Consider the following 24,156-nt stretch of genomic DNA (forward strand, 5'->3'; position numbering starts at 1 on the left):
AAAGTATCTCCTGTCTGGATCACAGCAGAGATGGTGAACGCCTCGCGTTTCCTGCTCTATTTTTAATGCTTTCTTCCTCTACGTCTATAGTACAGAACAGGGAAGATTATCAGTAGCTACAGATGTATCCAGCTACAGCTCATGCTGCAAAAAACTGTTCCTTGAAGCCGTTGCTACATTAGCCCCAATGTAGCTTTGTCCACAGACCTGTGTACCTGCCTTTTGCATTGAGTGCATGCAAAAAAAAGTATTTGTTTGCTTCTATAGTCATGTAAAAAAACATATACTTTGTGATTTTACTGGTTTTTATCAAATCCTTTGTTCTGAAATTCAACAGGAATTTTAATGCTATAGTTTACGGCTTCTTGCCAAAGCGAGATGGCAGGACAGCCAGCCCGGTCTCCTCTGCACGGAGCGCACACTTGTAGGCGGGTTATACAGTCATGGCCAAAAGTATTAACACCCCTGTAATTCTGTCAGATAATACTCAGTTTCTTCCTGAAAATGATTGCGAACAAATTCTTTGGTATTATTATCTTCATTTAATGTGTCTTAAATGAAAAAACACAAAGAATTGTCCTAAAGCCAAATTGGATATAATTCCACACCAAACATAAAAAAGGGGGGTGGACAAAAGTATTGGCACTGTTCAAAAAATCATGTGATGCTTCCCTAATTTGTGTAATTAACAGCACCTGTAACTTACCTGTGGCACCTAACAGGTGTTGGCAATAACTAAATCACACTTGCAGCCAGTTGACATGGATTAAAGTTGACTCAACCTCTGTCCTGTGTCCTTGTGTGTACCACATTGAGCATGGAGAAAAGAAAGAAGACCAAAGAACTGTCTGAGGACTTGAGGAACCCAATTGTGAGGAAGCATGAGCAATCTCAAGGCTACAAGTCCATCTCCAAAGACCTGAATGTTCCTGTGTCTACTGTGCGCAGTGTCATCAAGAATTTTAAAGCCCATGGCACTGTGGCTAACCTCCCTAGATGTGGATGGAAAAGAAAAATTGACAGATTTCAACTCAAGATTGTGCGGATGTTGGTTAAAGAACCTCGACTAACATCCAAACAAGTTCAAGCTGCCCTGCAGTCCGAGGGTACAACCGTGTCAACCCGTACTAGCCGTTGGCGTCTGAATGAAAAGGGACTGTATGGTAGGAGACCCAGGAAGACCCCACTTCTTACCCCGTGACATAAAAAAGCCAGGCTGGAGTTTTCCAAGACTTACCTGAAGAAGCCTAAAACGTTTTGGAATAATGTTCTCTGGTCAGATGAGACAAAAGTAGAGCTTTTTGGGCAAAGGCATCAACATAGTTTACAGGAGAAAAAAAGAGGCTTTCAAAGAAAAAAACACGGTCCCTACAGTCAAACATGGCGGAGGTTCCCTGATGTTTTGGGGTTCCTTTGCTGCCTCTGGCACTGGACTGCTTGACCGTGTGCATGGCATTATGAAGTCTGAAGACTACCAACAAATTTTGCAGCATAATGTAGGGCCCAGTGTGAGAAAGCTGGGTCTCCCTCAGAGGTCATGGGTCTTCCAGCAGGACAATGACCCAAAACACACTTCAAAAAGCACTAGAAAATGGTTTGAGAGAAAGCACTGGAGACTTCTAAGGTGGCCAGCAATGAGTCCAGACCTGAATCCCATAGAACACCTGTGGAGAGATCTCAAAATGGCAGTTTGGAGAAGGCACCCTTCAAATATCAGGGACCTGCAGCAGTTTGCCAAAGAAGAATGGTCTAAAATTCCAGCAGAGCATTGTAAGAAACTCTTTGATGGTTACCGGAAGCGGTTGGTCAGTTATTTTGGCTAAAGGTTGTGCAACCAAGTATTAGGCTGAGGGTGCCAATACTTTTGTCTGGCCCATTTTTGGAGTTTTGTGTGAAATGATCAATGTTTTTCCTTTTGCTTCATTCTCTTTTGTGTTTTTTCATTTCAGACAAATGAAGATAATAATACCAAAGAATTTGTGATTGCAATCATTTTCAGGAAGAAACTGAGTATTTGACAGAATTGCAGGGGTGTCAATACTTTTGGCCATGACTGTAATTCAACTTACAAGCCCTGCACTGAAGCTGGTAGGATCCAACCTGCTTCTGTGCCCCTCCGCTTCTTCCATGTTGCAAATGAAATATTTGTATTTATTTTTTGCTAGTAGTATTGTAGAGCCGGAAGAATCAGACCAGCGTTGCATCCGTGTCTCTGACCCGGAGAGCACGGACTCTTGGCTTCCTGCTCCTGTGGTGCACTCCTGAAGAAAGGCAATCCCTTTATATGGTGCAAGAAAAGTAACAGCGCACTCACCGGTGTTGAGCAAAAAGCGATTTATTCACATGCAATCATGCGGTGCAGGGAGGGTGGTGACCACATGCGGATGACAGCTGTTTCGTGCTTGCAGCACCCTCCCTGCACCGCATGATTGCATGTGAATAAATCGCTTTTTGCTCAACACCGGTGAGTGCGCTGTTACTTTTCTTGCTCTGGATATTCTTATACAAATTGTTTTTTTTCATGAAGCAGCACCCAGGTGGAGCTTGTATAGCGATTACTTTTTTTCTATTGTGACTAAAGGCTTATACGGTGTGGCATTTAATATCCCTGAAGCAGAAAGGGTCTAACGTATAACGGCTGTGCGATTGCAATATTTCTGGACTGTGGACCCTTTATATGGTGCAATGCTTTCACATGCGTATTTAGGACAAGACATAAGAACAGCACAACATTGTTTCAGATCAGCTTTCTAGATGTGGCTCCTAAAATTGCTGCCAAATCTTACTTCATTTTTTTTTTTTTTTTTTTAACCTGTTGCAACGGTGATTGAGTGCCCTATCCCGTCCATGCCGCCATTAGCCTCTGAATACATTACTACTTTTGTACCTTCTAATCTAGATAAGGCAACAAGCTGTACAAAGAGCACTTATACTGGGCATAACGCACCATTATCCACTGACCACACTCCTGGCGCTTAACGTTGAATGATCTGATCATTTGGAGATATCCGATAATCCCTCAGCTTCTTGCAAGGGGATGTGATTTCTCCGTCTTCTTTGCTTGTTACATAGCCTTGTATTAACGACAGGGAGATATAGTCGTCATGTACATTCTGCTGCCAGCCATCTAATGACTTTACACCACATTTTGTAAATCAGATTCTCAAGGTTTAGATTTGCAAATAGGTGACTTAAACTTTTCAGGAACCCCCTGGTAATTACTGTATAATGTAGGTTAAAATGCCGGTGTAATAATAATTACATTGGTTGAGGTTTTTGGGGTTTTTTTTTTTTTTGCACAGTAATAACAGATCAGTGATAACCAATAATTGCAGTTAATTATTTAGCTTTGAAATGAGTATCAATCACTCTATAAAATTTAGAATAAAGGAATAATTGTTACTTAATTCCTCCCCTGCTTCAGTTCCACCTCTCTTGTGGTCTCTTGCAGGACAAGAAGTGATTTCATCCCATTTATCTCCCACCTGGCTGCTGAGCACATGTATGAGCAGCAATGGTCACCTTGCTGATGAATTGGGTGTTGGCACTCCTGGTCCTGTTCATGAACACTTGACCCCTTCAGGCGATTACTGACCTCGGCTATCACGCCATATGTAGGAAGCGTGTTGACTTGGTGGTTAGCACTGTTTTTGCAGCGCTGGGGTCCTGGGTTCAAATCCCACCAAGAACAACATCAGCATGGAATTTGCATGTTCTCCCTGTTTGTGAGGGTTACTCAAGGCACTCTGGTTTTCTTCCACACGCCAAAGAAATACTGATAGGGAATATTGAGTGTGAGCCCCAGTGGAGACTGCAATGAAGTCTTTAAAAAAAACTATAAAAGCAACAAAAATAAATGTCCAAACTTGCGTGCTAAAAGCCAGTTATTACCTGTGCCAGATAGACTGATGATTGAGATTTCATCATTAGCGGTGAGCGAACGTGCTCGGATATGGTGTTATCAAGCATGCTCATGTGCTAATCAAGTGTCTTCGCTGTGCTCAAAAAAATATGTTCGAGTCCCCTTACCTACATGTCTCATGGCTGTTCAACAGCCTCATAACATGCAAGGATGGCCTAACAAACCGGCAATCCCTGCATGTGCTGCCGCTGTTACACAGCTGTGACACAAGCAGCCGCAGAGGCTCAAACTTATTTTTCGAGCACAACGAAGTCACTCGCTTAGCACACGAGCATGCTAAGATAACACCTTATTCGCTCATCACATCCAAAGTTTGATTCAAGTGGCAAGTAACTTTATTTTAGAACTATCCCTTATCTCTGATAAAATTTTCTGAAACACCCCCATTAATATTTGGGTGCTCCATTTGGGGTCCGTACATTTTTACTGATTGTAACTCCACAGCCTAGCCTTGATTCTTCCGAGTGTGGCTTCTTGTGCAGAATTCTGAAAGAACCCAAGGTATACGTATTCTAACCTTGTCAACTAATGTACATTTTTCTAAGGCTTCTTTCCGATGCTGTATTACCTCTACAGTCTACGAGCACCGAGATATCATGGCTTGGAGTAGTAGTGTTTAGGATTAAAGTAAATGCTGGGTCATTATAAGATGCATCAAAGCTTCATAGAGCAGAAGTCATAAGGCCACGGAGCTTGTTCAAAAACTCGAGTACAACCTTCCGATCGCTAAAGGTACCGTCACACATAGCGACGCTGCAGCGATACCGACAACGATCCGGATCGCTGCAGCGTCGCTGTTTGGTCGCTGGAGAGCTGTCACACAGACAGCTCTCCAGCGACCAACGATCCCGAGGTCCCCGGTAACCAGGGTAAACATCGGGTAACTAAGCGCAGGGCCGCGCTTAGTAACCCGATGTTTACCCTGGTTACCATCCTAAAAAGTAAAAAAACAAACGCTACATACTTACCTTCTGCTGTCTGTCCTCGGCGCTCTGCTTCTCTGGTCTGGCTGTGAGCGCCGGGCAGCCAGAAAGCAGAGCGGTGACGTCACCACTCTGCTTTCCTGCTGACCGACGCTCACAGCCAGAGCAGGAGGAGAGCAGAGCGCCGAGGACAGACGGCTGTAGGTAAGTATGTAGTGTTTGTTTTTTTACTTTTAGGATGGTAACCAGGGTAAACATCGGGTTACTAAGCGCGGCCCTGCGCTTAGTTACCCGATGTTTACCCTGGTTACCAGCGAAGACATCGCTGAATCGGTGTCACACACGCCGATCCAGCGATGTCTGCAGGGAGTCCAGCGACGAAATAAAGTTCTGGACTTTCTTCCCCGACCAGCGATCTCCCAGCAGGGGCCTGATCGCTGCTGACTGTCACACTGGACGATATCGCTAGCGAGGACGCTGCAACGTCACGGATCGCTAGCGATATCGTCTAGTGTGACAGTACCTTTACTGATCTGCTAACACACCTGTGGTGAGCACTGATAAGGGCTTCATACCCCGCTGGAACAAGTAAGAGGTTTTTATAAATCCAAAATTGAGAATTGCCATCTCCAATGTACGTGCCCAATACATTTTTATTTAATTCGGTAATCTGTGACATAATCTAGAATTATTGGTTGTGGCGTATGGCTGTAAAATCCAGTGTTTGGCGTAATTGGTCCGAAACTGGTCCTGGTTCCATCAGTGTAAACCGAAGGGCAGACTCTGAAGGACCATTAATTTACAGGTGTCATGTAGGAGAAATGAAATATTACTGACGAGCCAGGTCCTCCAGAAAGAGATGCTGTCTCCAGCCATTCACAAGGTCCTGCATTAAAGGGACTGTCACCTGAATTTGGAGGGAACCATTTTCAGCCATAGGGGCGGGGTTTTCAGGTGTTTGATTCACCCTTTCCTTACCTGCTGGCTGCAATATTGGATTGAAGTTCATTCTCTGTCCTCCGTAGTACATGCAATCTTGCCTTGCGCAGGCGTGTACTATGGAGGACAGAGAATGAACTTCAATCCAATATTGCAGCCAGCGGGTAAGGAAAGGGTGAATCAAACACCCGAAAACCCCGCCCCTATGGCTGAAAATTATTCCCTCCAAATTCAGGTGACAGTCCCTTTAAGGACCGAACTCCACAGGGTCAAAATGCCCAGATCCTGTTCTGAAGTGCACAACCTCGTTTTAAAGGAAATCTGTCAGCAGGTTGTTGCGATTTAGTCCGACAGCAGTATAACGTCTGGTCGGAGACCCTGATTACAGCAATGTATCACTTAGCTTATTGGGTGCCGCAGTTGTGTATAACCCCACCCACACCACTAATTGGTAACATTGCGTGCACTGTATATTGACAGCTGATGATTATTGGTAGGGGGTGTGGTTGGACTAGGAGGCACGAGATACCTAGTCAGGAGATAACTTAAATGGTTTCCCATTTTTCGACAATATGCTCTCAAATGCATTAAAATCATCTTGAATGAACACTCAAAATCCTGGTTAGAATTATTGTAGGATGACTTTTTATTTTTGTTTTTCTTGCTCCTTGCATCGTCCCACACAAAATTTTGAAAGGGGTGCGTGTGAGTCTATACTAGTTCAGGAGATAACTTAAAATGTTTCCCACCTAGTCCTGTAATAATAATCTCCTGCTGATAAAAACACTGTATTGAAACCACAAAACACAGCCCAGAAAGTGACACATCATTGGAATCGGGGTGTCTGCTTTTACACCATGGTGCTGACAGATTCCCTTTAAATACCCCTATATATAGGTATTATTTGATTGACAGGACTGGGGGAATCAGGTTGGGTTTCTTGGATAACCTTATTTGATAGTGCATTATATTCCTTCCTGTCTTACAAACCTTCAGCTTCACACTATTTTCTGTAATTCTAGTTTGTTCAGTGTACTGATGTCACGTAGGACACACCCTGTGCTAAACCTGTATTTTGCGAAATATGCCATTTGCTTCATTCCTGCTGGTGAAGGTGGGGAAGCAGCGTCTCCGGTCTCACACTCAGGTATTCTTGTGTGATTACTCAGCATTAAAGGGGCATAATTGGGCAGCAGAAAGTATGGTGACTTTATCATAATGGTTGTGGCAGCGTGCACTCTGTATGGTTTCTCCTTGTAATTGCTCTATTTGCTTTTTTGACACAGGTTTTTTTTATGTTGTCTTCTGTTTCGGGAATGTCTGACTCTAAAGTGATAGCCTCTCAAATGGAGAAAAAAAAAAAAAAAGTAAAGCGAGCATCTGTCAAAAGACCATGCCTTTTTATTTTTGGTCATCTAGATCCTTAGTTGATGTTTATAAGCTCAGAATGCCTAACAGGTCAAATGCTTTTCATGTTGTGTTCCTACATCAGTGTGACTATCGGAGGAGCACGGACAGCGATTCATGAATCGGCTGCAGGTCTCCTGACCTCTGAACATCACTCAGATATGTCAAGTTAAAGTCAAGAGACCAAGAGAAGTCCGTGCTCGGAACGTGGTGTGTGTGTGTGTGTGCCGCCTTGGGCTGCAAGTATACTTCTTGTATGTGTGTGATTGTGACACTCAAGAGTGCAATAAAATGGAATTTATTTGGCTTTTTAGTACCTAGCACTGTAGTTTTAAAAATAAAAAAATGAAAAAAATACTTGACTTTGGTCTCAATTCACACTTACATTTTTTTTTTTTTTAATATTGATTTGCACTAAACATAAAATCTTAGTGCTGCACTATACAGAAATAATGAGTTAATAATGAATACGTGCGATAATAATGGGTAGGTCATGTCAGTTTCTATGCTGGGGAGGATGGTGGAGAGCGTTGGATGGTGGAGGTGAGGGGATGGTGGAGGTGAGGGGATGGTGGAGGTGAGGGGATGGTGGAGGTGAGGGGATGGTGGAGGTGAGGGGATGGTGGAGGTGAGGGGATGGTGGAGGTGAGGGGATGGTGGAGGTGAGGGGATGGTGGAGGTGAGGGGATGGTGGAAGTGAGGGGATGGTGGAGGTGAGGGGATGGTGGAGGTGAGGGGATGGTGGAGGTGAGGGGATGGTGGAAGTGAGGGGATGGTGGAGGTGAGGGGATGGTGGAGGTGAGGGGATGGTGGAGTAAAATTACTATAGTAATCTGTTCACCAGTTGGGACCAAACTGACTTCTATTAGAAGGTGCAAAAGGTAATTCAGCTTGGGCCTTAATTGGCCAATAATTATGGTGGGATTACAGCTAGACCATGACCGTCAAGACTGCAGTTTAGTAAAACAAAAAGTGCTTTGTAGCCCTCAGAATGCCAATTGGCATCGAATGCGTTGGATATAAATGAAAGAAGGATAATCCAATAGTTTGTGTATGTTGGGTGAGAGGAATAGTTTTTAGTTTTTATGGGCAACCTTAAAGGGGAAGAGTTGAATTTATACCACCTAGTGTGCATGTGGGTTATGTGGTCATTTCTAATGCCTTGTCTCTTTACAATTTATGCACGACACATGTAGGCTGTTACTATGGAAGTGATCTCCATGCCAAAGAAATATGAGGCGAAATTGGGGAACTTTTATACGAATGCTTACAGTTTATTTTTTAACGGTCGTGTAATTTGGCCATAGACACTGGTAACATGATAGAAACGAATGGCTCTAGGGGCGTGTGGCTTTTACATAGTTCTTTCTCGTTCGGTGGAATGTAAATTATGTAAGCCTGAACTTGACGATACATGTTACCAGAAGTTGGGAGAGCCGGGCTGGTATTGTAGGTTGTTGAATTCTTAAAATCTACTGATCTTATGCCCTTGCTGGGTACGGCTGTAATAAGGGCATAAAATTGACCGTTACTTTGTGGAGCAAGAGCTAAAATGGGATGTGCTGGGTAATTAGTGTCCAGTGCCTGAAATAGACATCCGAGGTTTTGCTTGGTTGCATCTATATGGTTTGGCAGATCAGCGGTGCTGATCCTTCCTTTGGTAAATCTGTATTTGTGTGGGTGGGCAGTTTTTATTTTGTTATGCTAACTTTTGTCAGCTCATTTTTCCACCCACTTGTTTGTGCTGCTCTGGATTTGAGAGATTGACTACAAGTTGGATGAAATGCTTTTTGGGTTCTTGCGTAGGTGCGACTGATGTCCAGGATAGGCTACGTTCACATTTGCGTTGTTGGGCGCAGCGTCGGCGAGGCAACCAACAACGCATGTGCACAACGCCGCGTTTTGCGACACATGCGTTGTCATAAGATCGCACAGAGCAGGAATTTCGGCGCAGGGAAAACGCTACAAGTAGCGTCCTCTTGGCCCTGTTTGTACTTCTATATGACGCATGCGTCGTAAAACGCAGTACAACGCATACCGGCACATGTCCATGCGCCCCCCATATTAAAGATGGGGGCGCATGACGCATTCGTCGCCTACGCTGCGCCCAACAACGCAAATGTGAACGTAGCCATACTGAGGGTTAATTTTCAATTTTGGGAATATCTCCCTACTGCAGCCTAGACAAGATCCTGATTGGTAGAGGACCAACCACTGGGACCCTCGCTGATCTGTAACGGAGCTGTAAGGTGCCCCAGCATTGCCCGTTCATGGTCTATGGGCCTGTTGAGTACATTACTCTGTAATATCCAGTAATATCGTACATAATGACTGGTGCACAGCATGGCCACTGCTCCATCCAACTGAGCATCACTGAGCCCCTTTCTAAGGATCACTGGAGATCTGTTGGCTAGATGGTGACTGTAAATGTTTAGAATAACAATTTAGGGAAATTGTACAGTTTGGTCTCCTGAGACCCCTGACTAATGGTTGATTTTTGGCAAGGAAAGATGCAGCTGGCTGATTGTTACATCAAGCCAGTCCAATGATTGACAGCCCATGTAATACTGCTGCTAAAGCAACTCTTCCTACTTGGATGCAACGGTCAGTCTCGGAGGGAAGGTCCTAAGCAGAGACCACCCTATATTATGCCTATATTTCCTGTTATGAAAATGAACAGGAGTTGACCTGATTGGGACAACACTTTTCAATTGGCTCAGTTACACTGATGGAAATTTTTCTTTACATACTGCATTACAGTTTGAATAGAAATTGTGTAATATACAGTACAGAATAAAAGTTTGGACACACCTTCTCATTTAAAGATTTTTCTGTATTTTCATGACTATGAATATTGTACATTCACACTGAAAGAATCATAACTATGAATTAACACATGTGGAATTATATACTTAGCAAAAAAGTGTGAAACGACTGAAATTGTCTTATATTCTAGGTTTCTTCAAAGTAGCCACCTTTTGCTTTGACTGCTTTGCACACTCTTGGCATTCTCTTGATGAGCTTCAAGAGGTAGTCACTGGGAATGGTCTTCCAGCAATCTTGAAGGAGTTCCCAGAGATGCTTAGCACTTGTTGGCCCTTTTGCCTTCACTCTGCGGTCCAGCTCACCCCAAACCATCTCGATTGGGTTCAGGTCTGGTGACTGTGGAGGCCAGGTCATCTGGCGTAGCACCCCATCACTCTCCTTGGTCAAATAGCCCTTACACAGCCTGGAGGGGTGTTTGGGGTCATTGTCCTGTTGACAAATAAATAATGGTCCAACTAAACGCAAACCCGGATGGAATAGCATGCCGCTGCAAGATGCTGTGGTAGCCATGCTGGTTCGGTATGCCTTCAATTTTGAATAAATCTCCAACATTGTCACCAGCAAAGCACCCCCACACTATCACACCTCCTCCATGCTTCACGGTGGGAACCAGGCATGTAGAGTCCATCCATTCATCTTTTCTGCGTCGCACAAAGACACGGTTGTTAGAACCAAAGATCTCAAATTTGGACTCATCAGACCAAAGCACAGATTTCCACTGGTTTAATGTCCATTCCTTGTGTTCTTTAGCACAAACAAGTCTCTTCTGCTTGTTGCCTGTCCTTAGCAGTGGTTTCCTAGCAGCTATTTTTCCATGAAGGTCTGCTGCAGAAAGTCTCCTCTTAACAGTTGTTGTAGAGATGTGTCTGCTGCTAGAACTCTGCGCAACATTGACCTGGTCTCTAATCTGAGCTGCTGTTAACCTGCGATTTCTGAGGCTGGTGACTCGGATATACTTATCCTCAGAAGCAGAGGTGACTCTTGGTCTTCCTTTCCTGGGGCGGTCCTCATGTGAGCCAGTTTCTTTGTAGCGCTTGATGGTTTTTGCAACTGCACTTGGGGACACTTTCAAAGTTTTCCCAGTTTTTCGGACTGACTGACCTTCATTTCTTAAAGTAATGATGGCCACTCGTTTTTCTTTGCTTAGCTGCTTTTTTTCTTGCCATAATACAAATTCTAACAGTCTATTCAGTAGGACTATCAGCTGTGTATCCCCCAGACTTCTGCACAACACAACTGATGGTCCCAACCCCATTTATAAGGCAAGAAATCTCACTTATTAAACCTGACAGGGCACACCTGTGAATTAAAAACCATTCCCGGTGACTATCTCTTGAAGCTCATCAAGAGAATGCCAAGAGTGTGCAAAGCAGTCATCAAAGCAAAAGGTGGCTACTTTGAAGAACCTAGAATATAAGACATATTTTCAGTTTTTTCACACTTTTTTGTTAAGTATATAATTCCACATGTGTAAATTCATGTTTTGATGCTTTCAGTGTGAATGTACAATTTTCAGTCATGAAAATACAGAAAAATCTTTAAATGAGAAGGTGTGCAAACTTTTGGTCTGTACTGTATGTATATGTTACTGTAAAAGTCAGAAGGACGGTAAAACCTAGGATTTACCGGTCAATCTGGACATTAACAGAGGCCGTCGGTAAAGGCTCAAAGTGAAAAGTAAAATTGGACTTTCACCGGTGAAGTCTTGATAAATGTTAACATTTCTCAACAGCGTTGGTAAAAGTCAGATGTATGCCATATAAACTAACGATTTTGGACTTTTACCTGGGCGAATTGGTAAATCTTTACATTTACCAGCATGTGTTGGTAAAAGAATTCTGACTCTGACCAGCAGATGATGGTGGTAAAAGTTAACTAAACGCAATTTCCCACTCTGATGAAGGCCTTAATCGTTAGAAATATTTTTATTCTTCAAAATGCAAATGAACAAAGACAAATAGGAAAATGCAAATAGAAAACAATTATGTTGCAAAATACTTCTCAAAAATGATAAATTAAAGCAAATACAAGAATAATGCAACTTCAAAACTATGTAACTCTGTAATTGTGACTAGGAATAAGCGGATAGATCCGTCCAGACCCGTTATCCGAGTGGATAACTGGCTGTACGGATACATTTACCAAGAAGCCGTGGTAGATGTGCACATTTACCAACAGCGCTTGGTTAAAGTCAGATGTTCCATCTTCACACCAGATATTTCTGACTTTTACCAACACTGCTGAGAAATGTTAACATTTACCAAGACTTCACCGGTAAAAGTCCAATTTTACTTTTCATTTTGAGCTTTTACCGACCGCCTCGGAGAATTTCCAGATTGACCGGTAAATCATAGGTTTTACTATCCTTCTGACTTTTACAGTAAATAAATATATAATTTTTTATTTTTTTTTTTGAAAATGTACGTAAAGTAACTGTTCAGGATTTTCACTTTTTTTTTTTTTCTCTAGGTGTGAAGCTAATCTAAAGGGAACATTTTTATAAGACCTTGCACACAAGTAAGTTACTGTTTACATTATCACAGTTCATTTTAAGCTGTATCTGTATGGGAAGTATGTAGCAGTTTGGTTCCAAATCAGCATGAGCAAAAACAATTGCTGCAGGCTGCGATTGGCAGCATATTTTTGGTGCGGGCAAAAGCATCAGACTGCATTTGGATGCCATCCGAATGCAATCCGATATATGCGGAGACATGCAATGGAGAAGATCGAGGTTTTAAGCTCTCCTCCTTCTCACCTGTGATTGTATTCTCGCATGCAAGAGGATTGGATCACATTAGCATGACACTTGGATAACGCTTGCAGCAGAGTGTTTTTGGTATGTCGCAGCCCATGATCTTGCATATTGTGACCCCGGCCTTAAATGTCTCCCTTGACAATAAGCACAGGGTTCCCCAGCATGGAAACCTAGTGATAACTGCTGTTGCCTATGTGTAAACCTGGCATCAAGGGTCTGTTGACATCAGGAGCGAATGACCTGCAGTCTAGGGGGCCACCAATGCCCTTCTGTGCGGCCTACAACCATTTGGTCACAAACATGATGGTGTCTGGTCACATTGTGCTTTCCATGTCATGAAGACCAGTGGTCAACACCATCAGAGCCAGCTATATTTTGGCAGAATGTTCGAGTCCTGACTCGTATAGCACAGAAGTGAGTACATGAGGTGGAGTGGCCATGTATGTGTGCAACTATAGTCTGGTGTATTTTATGAGCGAAGGGAAACGTTCAACTGTTTCAAAGTCTAACGCATGCTACAATGTATAGAGCTGACTTTAAACCCATAAGGATTAGTGATGAGCGAGTGTACTTGTTGCTCGGGTTTACCTGAGCACGGTCGGGTGATCTCCGAGTATTTGTTGGTGTTCGGAGATTTAGTTTTCATCGCCGCAGCTGGATGATTTACAGCTACTAGGCAGCTTGATTACATGTGGGGATTCCCTGGCAACCCCCACATGTACTCAGCCTGGCTAGTAACTGTAAATCATTCAGCTGAGGCGATGAAAACTAAATCTCCGAACACTAACAAATATTGGGAGATCACCCGAGCGTGCTCAGGTAAACCCGAACAACAAGTACTCGCTCATCACTAATAAGGATACCTCCATCTTCCCGGTAGGTGTGAGCCCTAAAAAAAACAAACAAAAAAAAACAACAATTGTATATTTATCACCTACTTTCAATTCACGATGCATGTATTAGATGGTAATACTGAGGCTTTTACAATTGATTCAAGCTCACAATGTGGCTATTGGATCCAAATAAGATTGTGCGCCCTTGGTTTACACAAACCTACCGGAGGCCTTGCATGACCGACGCCTCGTAGATCTTTGGCAGTGGTTTAATAGCCGATTTGGCAGACATTCCAAACTATTCACAATGAATGACCTGTAAAGATCATTCGTTGCGATTAGCAGATCATTCTTCTTTGCAGCACGAGACCTGTTCACACACGACAATGTGCTGCAGAGAATGATTTGATTTTTTTTTTTTTTTTATTTTTTTTTTAAGCAAGCTTAAAAATAATTTTACCCAATGAAACAAGATTGCACGATCAATGGCTGATAAACACTGCAAAATTATTGCAAAATATCTGCTGTTAGGAATGGTTGTCCATGATGATTAGGAGCATTTAAAACTGCAGTGTTGAATCTCCCTGCAACGACACCACAGTGGAAATTCAAGAGGTTGTCCCAGAAAGTTTATTAATGCAGTATAACCGCCTTACGAGTGCCCACATTGCCCGACAGTCTCTGCACTTCCTGTTTGAGCCTGCTGGTCGTATGACCACTGCAGGCAATCGGACTTGGTTGTAGCTGTCACTTTTCTATATGACCATAACAACAAGTGTCAACCTTTTCCCTGAAAATTCCTGGCTGACTTCTTCCTTCTCCCACAAAATCGTCTGTGTGCCAAGGATACTGGGAACAGGACACACAATGTGAGACAATGTCTCTGACCTGGTATTCGGAATGTAGAGTAATGTGTCTGTCCGCCTAATTTTTGCTCCTCGGTAGGTGAAGTTGTGCCACTTCAGATTGGGTGGTGTGGATGGAGGAGGGCGGACTATTACACCTCAAAAAAAGGTAGTAATATTCAATAATATTTAGTTTATAGCAGATACTGAGTTTATTTTCTCTTGTAGGTGACTGCAGCCGCCAACAATGGCACACACGACTCAGATCTGCAAAGATGAACTGGAGGATTTAAGGGAAGCATTTGCTAAAGTTGGTGAGTTGTCGGGAGTCCCGGTTATCTTTTCTTTTTATGGTTGGTGAAGTGTTCTGTTTCTTGGTGCAGCATTTGTTGACTTGCCACTCGTGTGAATGAGAAATGCTCCTCACGTCTGATAACATTCCTCAAAGGAACGATCTGTTACACTGAGCGCCTAAGCCAGAAGAAGGCATGGCACTATGTAATCTTCTAGTCTGCCCATCTCTGTTCACTTTGTCTGATCTTAGCTGTTACTAATAACTACTAGTGAGGAGCGACCGTGCTCGGATAAAGTGTTGGCGCTCTCGGGTGCTAGCAAAGTGACTTTGGCATGCTCAAATAATATGTTAAAGTCCCTGCGGCTGCATGTTTCCTGGCGGTTGGACAGCCAAAACACGTGATGGGATATCCTAACAGGCAATCCCTGCATACGTTGCAGCTGTCGAACAGCCGCAGGGATATTTATTCAAGCTCACCGAAGATACTTGGTTAACACCTGAGCATGCTGAGATAACACCTTATCCAAGCACATTCGCGTACCACTAGTAACCACTTATTCTACATTGCATTCGTAGTTTTAGGTGCGGTATCGCATGTTCCTCCAGCAACTTGCACTGGATAAACTGATGCTAATAAAGGTTCAAATTTGGATACGTTTAGGAAAGTTGATCCTAAGCCTTTAATGATGTGTCCTATCTCCATATCACGTAATGGAAGAGCTACGAACTGGTCCACAGCTCGTTTTGCTGGTTTTATGGTTCTTCATCAGTTAAGCCCCCCTACTAATGTTGTATGTATAAGCGAGTGTACTGTAGACCTATGGACTACTGTATGTAGAAGTACTTTTATTTTTGACACGGTTTGCATGTGTAAGCTCTACTGATCACTTTTATTTGACCTGTGTCTTTTGAATGAAGTGTCTCTCGCCTGCATTGTGTTATGGCAACTAGTCTCTTGCTGATGACATCATTCTTCAGGGATCTTTAAGTCTAACTTTTCCTAAAGTGTTCTGCCTCAGTGTCTTCCTGCCTTGTGCCTAAGTCTACCCCTGATTAAAGCTTGGTTATTCTTGTTTCTCATACCTTTGTTCCCAGTTCATGGTCCTTTTGGCTGCTGACCTCTGATCTAAACCTTTTGACTATAGATATGTCTGTTGTCTGCCTCCTAGTACTGATGCAATCTGACCAGGTTGACATCTGACTTTTGTCCCGTGTACTTTCATTCCATGTATCCTTTGGCATACGATGCCACAAAAGAAAAATGTACGAGATGTACTCGGATAAATCCCTTAGATGCCACTCCAAAGGTTAGCCTGTGCCAGCTTGATTTTTGTTATCGAAGGTCCACTACTGGTTTTGGGCAACTACTGAAGCTGGGTCCACATATACCCTTCCATCAAGCTCATTATTTTTTATTTTTATTTTTTTAAAATCGTATACATGTATAAACAAGATCACCCTAATCAAGGTTAATGAGGATCTTTGGAATGGAAATGCTGCTCCTGCCCAATGTGGCCAAAGAGTAATCAATGAGAACTTGGTTTAGTCTGAAATGCGTAGGAAACATGGAATATTACTTGGATGTACCCAGATTGTAATTTTTTTTTTTATGCTTTACAATAAAGTATTTAATCAGAAAAAAAAAAGCTCTAATATCCTTTAATCTTTGGATTATTTTTTGTATTCATTTGTTTTTTAAACTGATGCAACTCAACCGGATTAAAACTGATGCATAAAACGCGTTAATTGCAATCAGTGTTTTTCACCCGCTCACTACCAGGTAGTGTTTTGGGGGCAGATTCCAACATTACATAGAACATGGTGATTAGGCTTCTGGGCTGGTGCCAAATTGTTTCTGGTGCAACAAATGGATGTACTGGACAGGTGGGAATGATTCCTTCATAAACCATGACATGAGTTCCTCATTCGGGCTACTTCTGGGGTTTCAGTTAAGCACAAATTCCAAATGGGAACAACAACAAAATGCCGGACTTGTGTGCAGGGGATCTGAGAAAAATGTTCTAACTGTACGGGACGAGGATCTAAAGTCCATACTGGTTATGCAATGTTTTGTAATGATGTAATGGTAAGGTGGCCTTTTCCCCATTACGTTGCCCTAACCATTTTTTTTTACCTTGTATGGAAAATATCACATTTTAATTTCCCTTTTTGAGACATAACAGTTGGTAGCTTTGTTGCCTTCTCTACTTTTTTATATGACCATAATTTCTATTTTGAGCAAGTTTCTACAGATCTGTCCTTTCGGGTGAGTCACTCGGTAACAATCCTGTCATTTCCTGTGTATAAAGTCGGTGAACGATCATAGTGTTGCTTGTGCATAGGAAGTTCATTTGCGGCACAATCGTTATTTAGGCTGCCTCCATTGTCCTCAGACAAAGTAAGGGTGTAACGTGAGACGAACACAACATAAATGAAAACACATGCAAGTCGGTTCTTGGTCTGTGGCAAAGCAGGAACTGACTCTGGAAGGAATGAGAAACAGCGAGAATCAGTCATATCGTGGCACCAGAACACACTTGGAGTCTCGTCTTGGCAGAAGGCTAATTTAATAGTTCTAGCAGAACTCTGGCTAATGTTCACTGTGATCCATTAAAAATTTTCCTTTTTACAGAAGTTACACTTTGATTTAATTTGTCATAAATCAATACAAAAAATTCCATTTCTGGTCGGGTTCTTGTCCACCTCCTTTTTAACCACCACCAACTTTGTGGTGGACCTAGTTTTTTTTTTTTTTTTTTTTGATAGATGGCTTCCAGGACTATAGCTAATTACCCCAACAGCTGTTAATTTGATTGTAACAATATGGTTCTCCTGCAACGCCACTACAGGACAATCGAAGTATTACACAATTCTCATCAAACTTAATGAGTTGTCCATGTAGTCTACCAATGCTCCATGTCCTCCAGACCAAGAGATCTGAGATCATAAACCATAAATAATTGTCTAAGGGTTTTTCCGCCTGTCTGTCTTTCTGTCTGTCCTGGAAATCCCGCGTCTCTGATTGGTCGAGGCCGCCAGGCCTCGACCAATCAACGACGGGCACAGTGACAATGTCATAAAGGACGTAGACATCCCGCGTCTGATTCAGCGACGGGCACAGTATCGACGTAGATGTCATAATGGTTGCCATGGCGACGATGATGTCATAAAGGTTGCCTCGACCAATCAGCGACGGGCACAGTCTGCCGCGAATTCTGGAATCATCATTGTCCATATACTACGGGGACATACATACTCTAGAATACCCGATGCGTTAGAATCGGGCCACAATCTAGTAAACCATAAACTGGGATCTTCTTAACCAGGCAAACCATTAAAGCGTATCCAAGCCAAATACTCAAACGACTGAAAACGTTGCATATGTTAAGACCATTTTTGTCTTTTCTTGGCAGTATTAATTGAGGAAACTATATATAAAGTATTAAACCAATAAGTCTGCTTCCCACATCTACCCTCAGGCATACTGATGTCCTTGGTTCCCACTTTTCAGGGGTCAGGCAGGATAACACTATATTGTAATGATACCTGAACGATGAAGAATGTCAGTGATCGTCCAAGTGCTTCTGTTCAGTTCCTGCCATCTGGATCCGCGCTAAAGCGATCTGTTAGCAATCCACAAAATGGCACAATGCCTCTGTGAAACAGGAGTGTTCCAAGAATGACTGAGGGGAACGGCTCGCGGTATGCGGCTGCAGAAATAATACTTCTGATCCATGTGGCATCTTCTAGAGTTTATTAGCTTTAAAGGGAATGTGTCATCACAAAATGACCTATTGTTTAATTAGTTTACCCCCCCACCCATATCGCATTCATATTATTAAAAATATAAATTATACATTTTGCAATTGTTACACTGAACACTGAGGCTTTTTTTAAACTCTAACTTCCTGTTTTAGGAGATTCACATGTTAATTATCAGCAATAAACTGACACCCCTCTTCCCCCCCCCCCCATCCTAGCTTTTTGTATGGAAGCATGTAACGACCATGTGCAACCTTCATTATAAATGGAGGAGCTGGGTCATCACTTATTGTGATAGGTGGATCCTGAGTTATCAGCTGTGTATAGAGATGCTGCTTTTGATAACATAAAGATTGCTAAAAAAAAATTTGACAATTAGTGTGGCCCTGATTTCATTAAGACCATCGTTTTTGATTGGTGGGTGTGCTGGAGCCAGAGGCTTATCTGACGTGTGTGTGCGCTCCTCACCACAAATCTTACTCCAGTATCGAATGTTACAAAGCCCCAGCCCAACTTTGTTAGATCTGGACACATAATGGTGTGAGAGCGCCAAAAGTCACAAAAACTAGTTGTACTAAAATTTTTCTACTTTTCAAATTAATTATGCCAGAATTCTAGTATTGAAACCTTTAGTTAAGCCATTAAAGAGTGTCGGGACAGGGACTCTCACCGCTGAGAAGAGACTATTCCTCCTTCCTCACTTCATCAGTTGGTGTCTGTGCCCCTGACAATACCACAGACTATCACCGCCACCGCCGGGACTACCAGAGGACACCGCCATCATCAGGAACACATGAGGACACCGTTAAGGCCAGGGAAGTTTCGCCCATTGTTTTCACAGAACTGTGACAGATCCCTTTTTTTTTTTTTTTTGTCACGTAATCTAAACTTCCTCAGTCATGGGCAGGAGCACACCCGTGGCTGATGCCCAAAGTGTTGAGTATTATTTGTGTTCTCTCCTGTTCGTTAAACCTTCCCCCCCCTATTAGTTCTCTCTGTATTATGTACACAAGGAGCAAGGTTATACCTATCTCCCTGCGAGAAGTAACTGTTTATTAAACCCCTTGTTAACCCTTGGTCTGCCTACTGTTACTGCATCCCACAACCTGCTTATAGCCGCATTTACGCAAAGTAAAAATATTCCATATTTCTGGCAAAGTGACCGGTTCTCGTTACATCAATGTGTTTTGTCAGTGATTCAAGTCAGGACTGGTTCTCCAAAGCTAGAGACGCTCTTTGTAACCACTTTTCACTCAGAAAATTGGGATTTTAATAAAGAACCTTGACTATTAAGTAAAAATTCCCAAATTGTGTATGAAAATGGGTTAGCCCATACACTGTAGACAACCCATTCACCATGTGCTCACTGATGATGATCATTACCAGTTCTGTAATCCGGAGGATGTGTTCTATGGGGGACTATTGCCTTTTTTTTAAGAGTTTCTTTTGCATTATTTATGTATTTGCAGCCAATAGAATAGCGCCGTCTGAGACCATAAATGTTTAATGTGTCAAGTGTTCGCGGCAGGATGAACATCCAGAGCTTTAATGAGAACATTACCTAAGCGAAATAACAATACAGTGAAGTTATTAGTAGGACTGGTGACTCCATCCCTGGAAAATCCATTACTGGACTTTGGTGATAATATTTCCTTACATAATGTATCTCGCACATTGCTGAATCAGGTGCTGGAGGAACTTCTTTTTCTGGAACTTTTTCTCACATCCTGTTGTTTTCAGGCTATTTCGAGTCCATATTTTCAGGAAGCCAAGTCATGGCGCAGTTTTCCTCTCCTACCACCTGTAATGGTGCCTTTCTGCCCAGTTTGACTTTTAACCCTGTGTTCTAGACGGGCATGGAGTGCAGTGCCAAACGTTTCGTAACTGAGAATGACCCCGGGGCCTTATTTTTTTTTTTTTTTTTCTCCTTCTGCTGAAATGGAAAAGGAAAATATTTTTCCAGACGAAGAACATGTGTTTGCATTCAGGAAGGTACATGAGTGACCCAGTGTAAACCCTCCGAGGTCTCGGGCAGTATTTAGTTACTGAATACTGGAGATTTTTGGTATAAACAAACTTTCTTGGTGCCTTTTTTTCTTTTCTTACAGATTTCAGATAGTTTAGTCTTGTCTATAATTATTAATTGTCTGTGTATATTCAGGAATGGGCACCTTTTCTTGATTTTTTTTTTTTTTTTTTTTTGAAAGCATACCAAAAAAATACTTTTGTCAGGAGCAATTTTGGTGCATTAGGGAAATGTATATTCACCTAATTCTTTCAGTGTACTTTTAGCTTCTATGTAGGTCACACATCCCATGCTTATCCATGTAGTTGTATTTGCCCAATGGAGAGAAAAGGTTATTTTGTCATACGTCAATGTAGAGGGAAAAATATCCAATGACTTCCCGTAGTAGGCTCTTATTGCGCATCATTGTATCTACTGAAAATACGAATGCGTTTTTATAAATTGTAATTTGTGTTCTGTGGATTTGATACTTAAAATGAATCGCTTCTGTACTTGAAGATCCATCCAAGTGACTACTCAACAATACTTGTGTTTAGGCTCCAAGGAATTGTCTTCTGGGAGCAGTCCCTCTTTTATATGAACACTTTTTGGGGAAATTATTTTTATTTAAATATATGAATTTAATGCTGAAAGTAATTTTTGTATTAACAATGTTAAACAGTTTGTCTTCTGTAGCCTTTGTTGCATTTTCTATTGCTGGCTGTGGAATGAGTTGGCTAAGAATCTCTGAGTTAATTCTGACCGTTCATGTATCTTCTACAGTACTTCTCGCCTGATTTATGATCACATGAATGTTCAGCTCATGTTGAGAGTTACAACCCCAGTAGAGGCTCACTAACTGATTTCTAGGTAACCTCATCCTATGGCCAACATCAAGGTGCAGACCACCGTTATCCCTCCATCCAAGTTGGTCTGCTTATGCTAAACACATTTTCATCAGAGTGCTTTTAGCCGCGGGGACACAAACATATTATTCGAGCACGTGGTAGACTCTCGATTAACACCCGAGCACCTTATCACAGCACGTTCGCTCTTCACTTGTAGCGATGTCTACTAGGTGGCACTTTGACTTTTTTTCTTGGGGCTCGTGCACACGACTAACTTTCTCATGCTATTCATGGATTTCACAGATGACACTCGTGCCTACGATACTTTGATGGGCAGTGCACATGTCCGTGAAAAACTATCGGAGACCTGTCCGAGTGTGGGATCAAAATTGGCAATGCAAGTTATGGGTACATTAAAAAAATCGTGACCCCAAGATGAAAATGTATCATGCCGCAAAATTCATGAGCTCGTCTGGCTGATGGCGAGGTCCTTAGTGCTAGATTTATTCAGGTTTTTTTTGTTTTGTTTTTTTTTTTCTTATGTCATAATTTTCTCATACTTTTTTGCTTGTTCCGGCTGTAGATTTGGATCACAGTGGATACATATCCGATTATGAGCTCCAGGATCTATTTAAAGAAGCCAACCTTCCTCTTCCCGGATACAAGGTGCGAGAGATCGTCCAGAAGCTGATGAACGAGGGCGATAAGAATAAAGATGGGAAGATTGGCTTTGAAGAGTTTGTTTTTGTGAGTATGACCGATTGAATACGTTGTAGCCTGCTGTCCTTCCTTCTGTTTCAAAGATTTGCCAGAAAACAGAGCATTGTATTTGACCAGATAAATAGCCGGAAAATGCAGCGTAAGAGGAAGGAGAACTTGCTGTTATTCCTAAAGTGTTTGGTTGTGTGTGTGCAGCTGACACACAATCCTGATCTCCCCCCACAGCAGGGACCCCAAGGATTTACTGGAGTAGGATGGTACATGCCTCTAGAAAGTTGTCACATTTCTGTCTTTAAAAAAAAAAAAAAAAAAAAAAAGAAAAAAAAGTTTATTCCAAATTTCCACCACTAATCTGGAGGCAATTAAAGTAGAAATAATCAAGGTTTATAAGGTAACTAAACTGTTAAATATGATGTGGCCATTTTTTCTTTAAGTATCCAACAGTAGATTTTTTTTTTTTTTTTTTATGTCTTGGAGACTGTGCCCATTCTACTCATGCTTTTTAAAAATTGACGAGCATTGCAGAAGGTGTCAAATTTATAATCTTTTATTTTTTTTTTCTTATACACTATTAACACCCAAACTTGTGTAAACTGCTTAGTGAATGTTGACCCGTGTGTTTCCTGAGCTGATCTAGTGTCTGGGAATGTTTATTATTATTCTTATATGTTGTGTTTACCATTGACATGTGTTGGCACTCCTGTAATCTTCTAGTACTTTCTTGAGTTTATTTTCTGGGTTAGTAAACCTTGCAGGAGATCTGTCTTATGGCCAAGAGTTTGGGTTACAGCTGGGAAGTGTTCTTACAAAGTTTTAACTCTTTTTATTCACACAATGCCAAAAGCCAAATAATGCGTTCATAGTAGACACCAGTAAGCGCTCGCCATCCTTTGTGTTGGGTCAGTGATATACAAGTCAGATATTTTTACTGCTTTTTACTTATGTTGCTTAATCAACTTAAGCATGCTAATCTCTATATCTGGGGAACCCAAAGATCATGTTAGCAGTAGACCCGTCTAATATACAGTCTTCTCGTACCACTCCAGACTTGGCTGAATAGAGGTCACATACCTTCCTGCAGGGTAAAATGACAAATAATATTAAATCACACGGAATTTGTACGCAAATGAGATGTGTGTGTATATATAATTTTTTTTTTTTTTTAAACTTTAAAAAAATAAATACCCTTGCTGATCCCCTAGCAGCTTTCCTGGTTCCCAGTAGTCTGTCTCCTTTTTGGTCCCATCTTGATATTCAAAAAATATCCGCTTTGACGATCACTGTTCCCACTGTGACCTGATTGGCTGAGCTGGAATTTTAGGTTGTGTTGGATGTCGAGCAGGAAGCTGGGAGCTAGCGGACTTCACATTCAATGGTATTGGAGCGCTGAACTTTTGTTTGTTGATGGCACAAAATATGGCTGTTTCAGCTGAATTGTAATATTAACAAAACAATCCTTTAAAGACTATATTTAATTACTGGTATCGGGGTCGGACTGGGGCACCGGGACATCGGAGAATCCTCCGGTGGGCCCCGCCCCCAGCTCTTGCCTCCCTCATTTGTGCCTGCCCTGCATGCTCGTAGGGTGCACCAGCAGTGCGCACTTTATTATATAGCCGGCATCGGCTGGCAGACTGCACAGGTGATGGGAAGTGCAGGAGCAGCTCCTTCACATCACCTGCTGCCGCTGCCATTCCTCTGCCAGGAGAGCGGTGTGTGTGTGTGCAGAGTGACGACCCTTACTTCAGCCAGCACAGTCAGGGGAACAGCTGACTGTGAGGCTGAGAGCAGACAGCACACACAGCTGACCCGCAGTCACCTGTTTCCTGTGCTGGGTATGATCTCTGCTCCTCTTCCACAATCCACAAAGCCCTGGGCAGCAGTGTAAACGCTGATTGGCTGCAATTCAGCCAATCAGCGTTAGTTTTCTTTGTGTGAGCTCACAGCACAGCTCAGGCAAGGAGCTGTGCTGTGATTGGTCAGCAGTCCTACCCAAGCAGCAGTGGAGCAGAGGGAGTCTGATGGCTGCAGTCAGTGTGACTGTAAGTAAATAACTCTATGATGCCGGCACCCTGA

General features: G+C 42.4%; 1 protein-coding gene across 3 annotated transcripts in view; it reads left to right on the forward strand.

Moving 5' to 3' along the window:
- Positions 1–24,156, forward strand: part of PLS3 (plastin 3) — a 110,823-nt gene that overhangs the window by 28,257 nt on the left and 58,410 nt on the right. For 2 of the 3 annotated variants that reach the window (XM_069746911.1, XM_069746914.1), the window contains 3 exons: positions 12,487–12,534; positions 14,679–14,764; positions 21,944–22,107. In XM_069746911.1, the coding sequence (XP_069603012.1) occupies positions 14,698–14,764; positions 21,944–22,107 (231 nt within the window). In that variant the 5' untranslated portion in view covers positions 12,487–12,534; positions 14,679–14,697. Of the gene's footprint in view, positions 1–6,854; positions 6,932–12,486; positions 12,535–14,678; positions 14,765–21,943; positions 22,108–24,156 lie in introns of those variants that run through there. The other variant, XM_069746913.1, reaches the window with a different exon arrangement.

The sequence above is a fragment of the Ranitomeya imitator genome, chromosome 2 (genome assembly GCF_032444005.1).
Source record: "Ranitomeya imitator isolate aRanImi1 chromosome 2, aRanImi1.pri, whole genome shotgun sequence".
In the NCBI taxonomy this organism is placed as follows: Eukaryota; Metazoa; Chordata; class Amphibia; order Anura; family Dendrobatidae; genus Ranitomeya; species Ranitomeya imitator.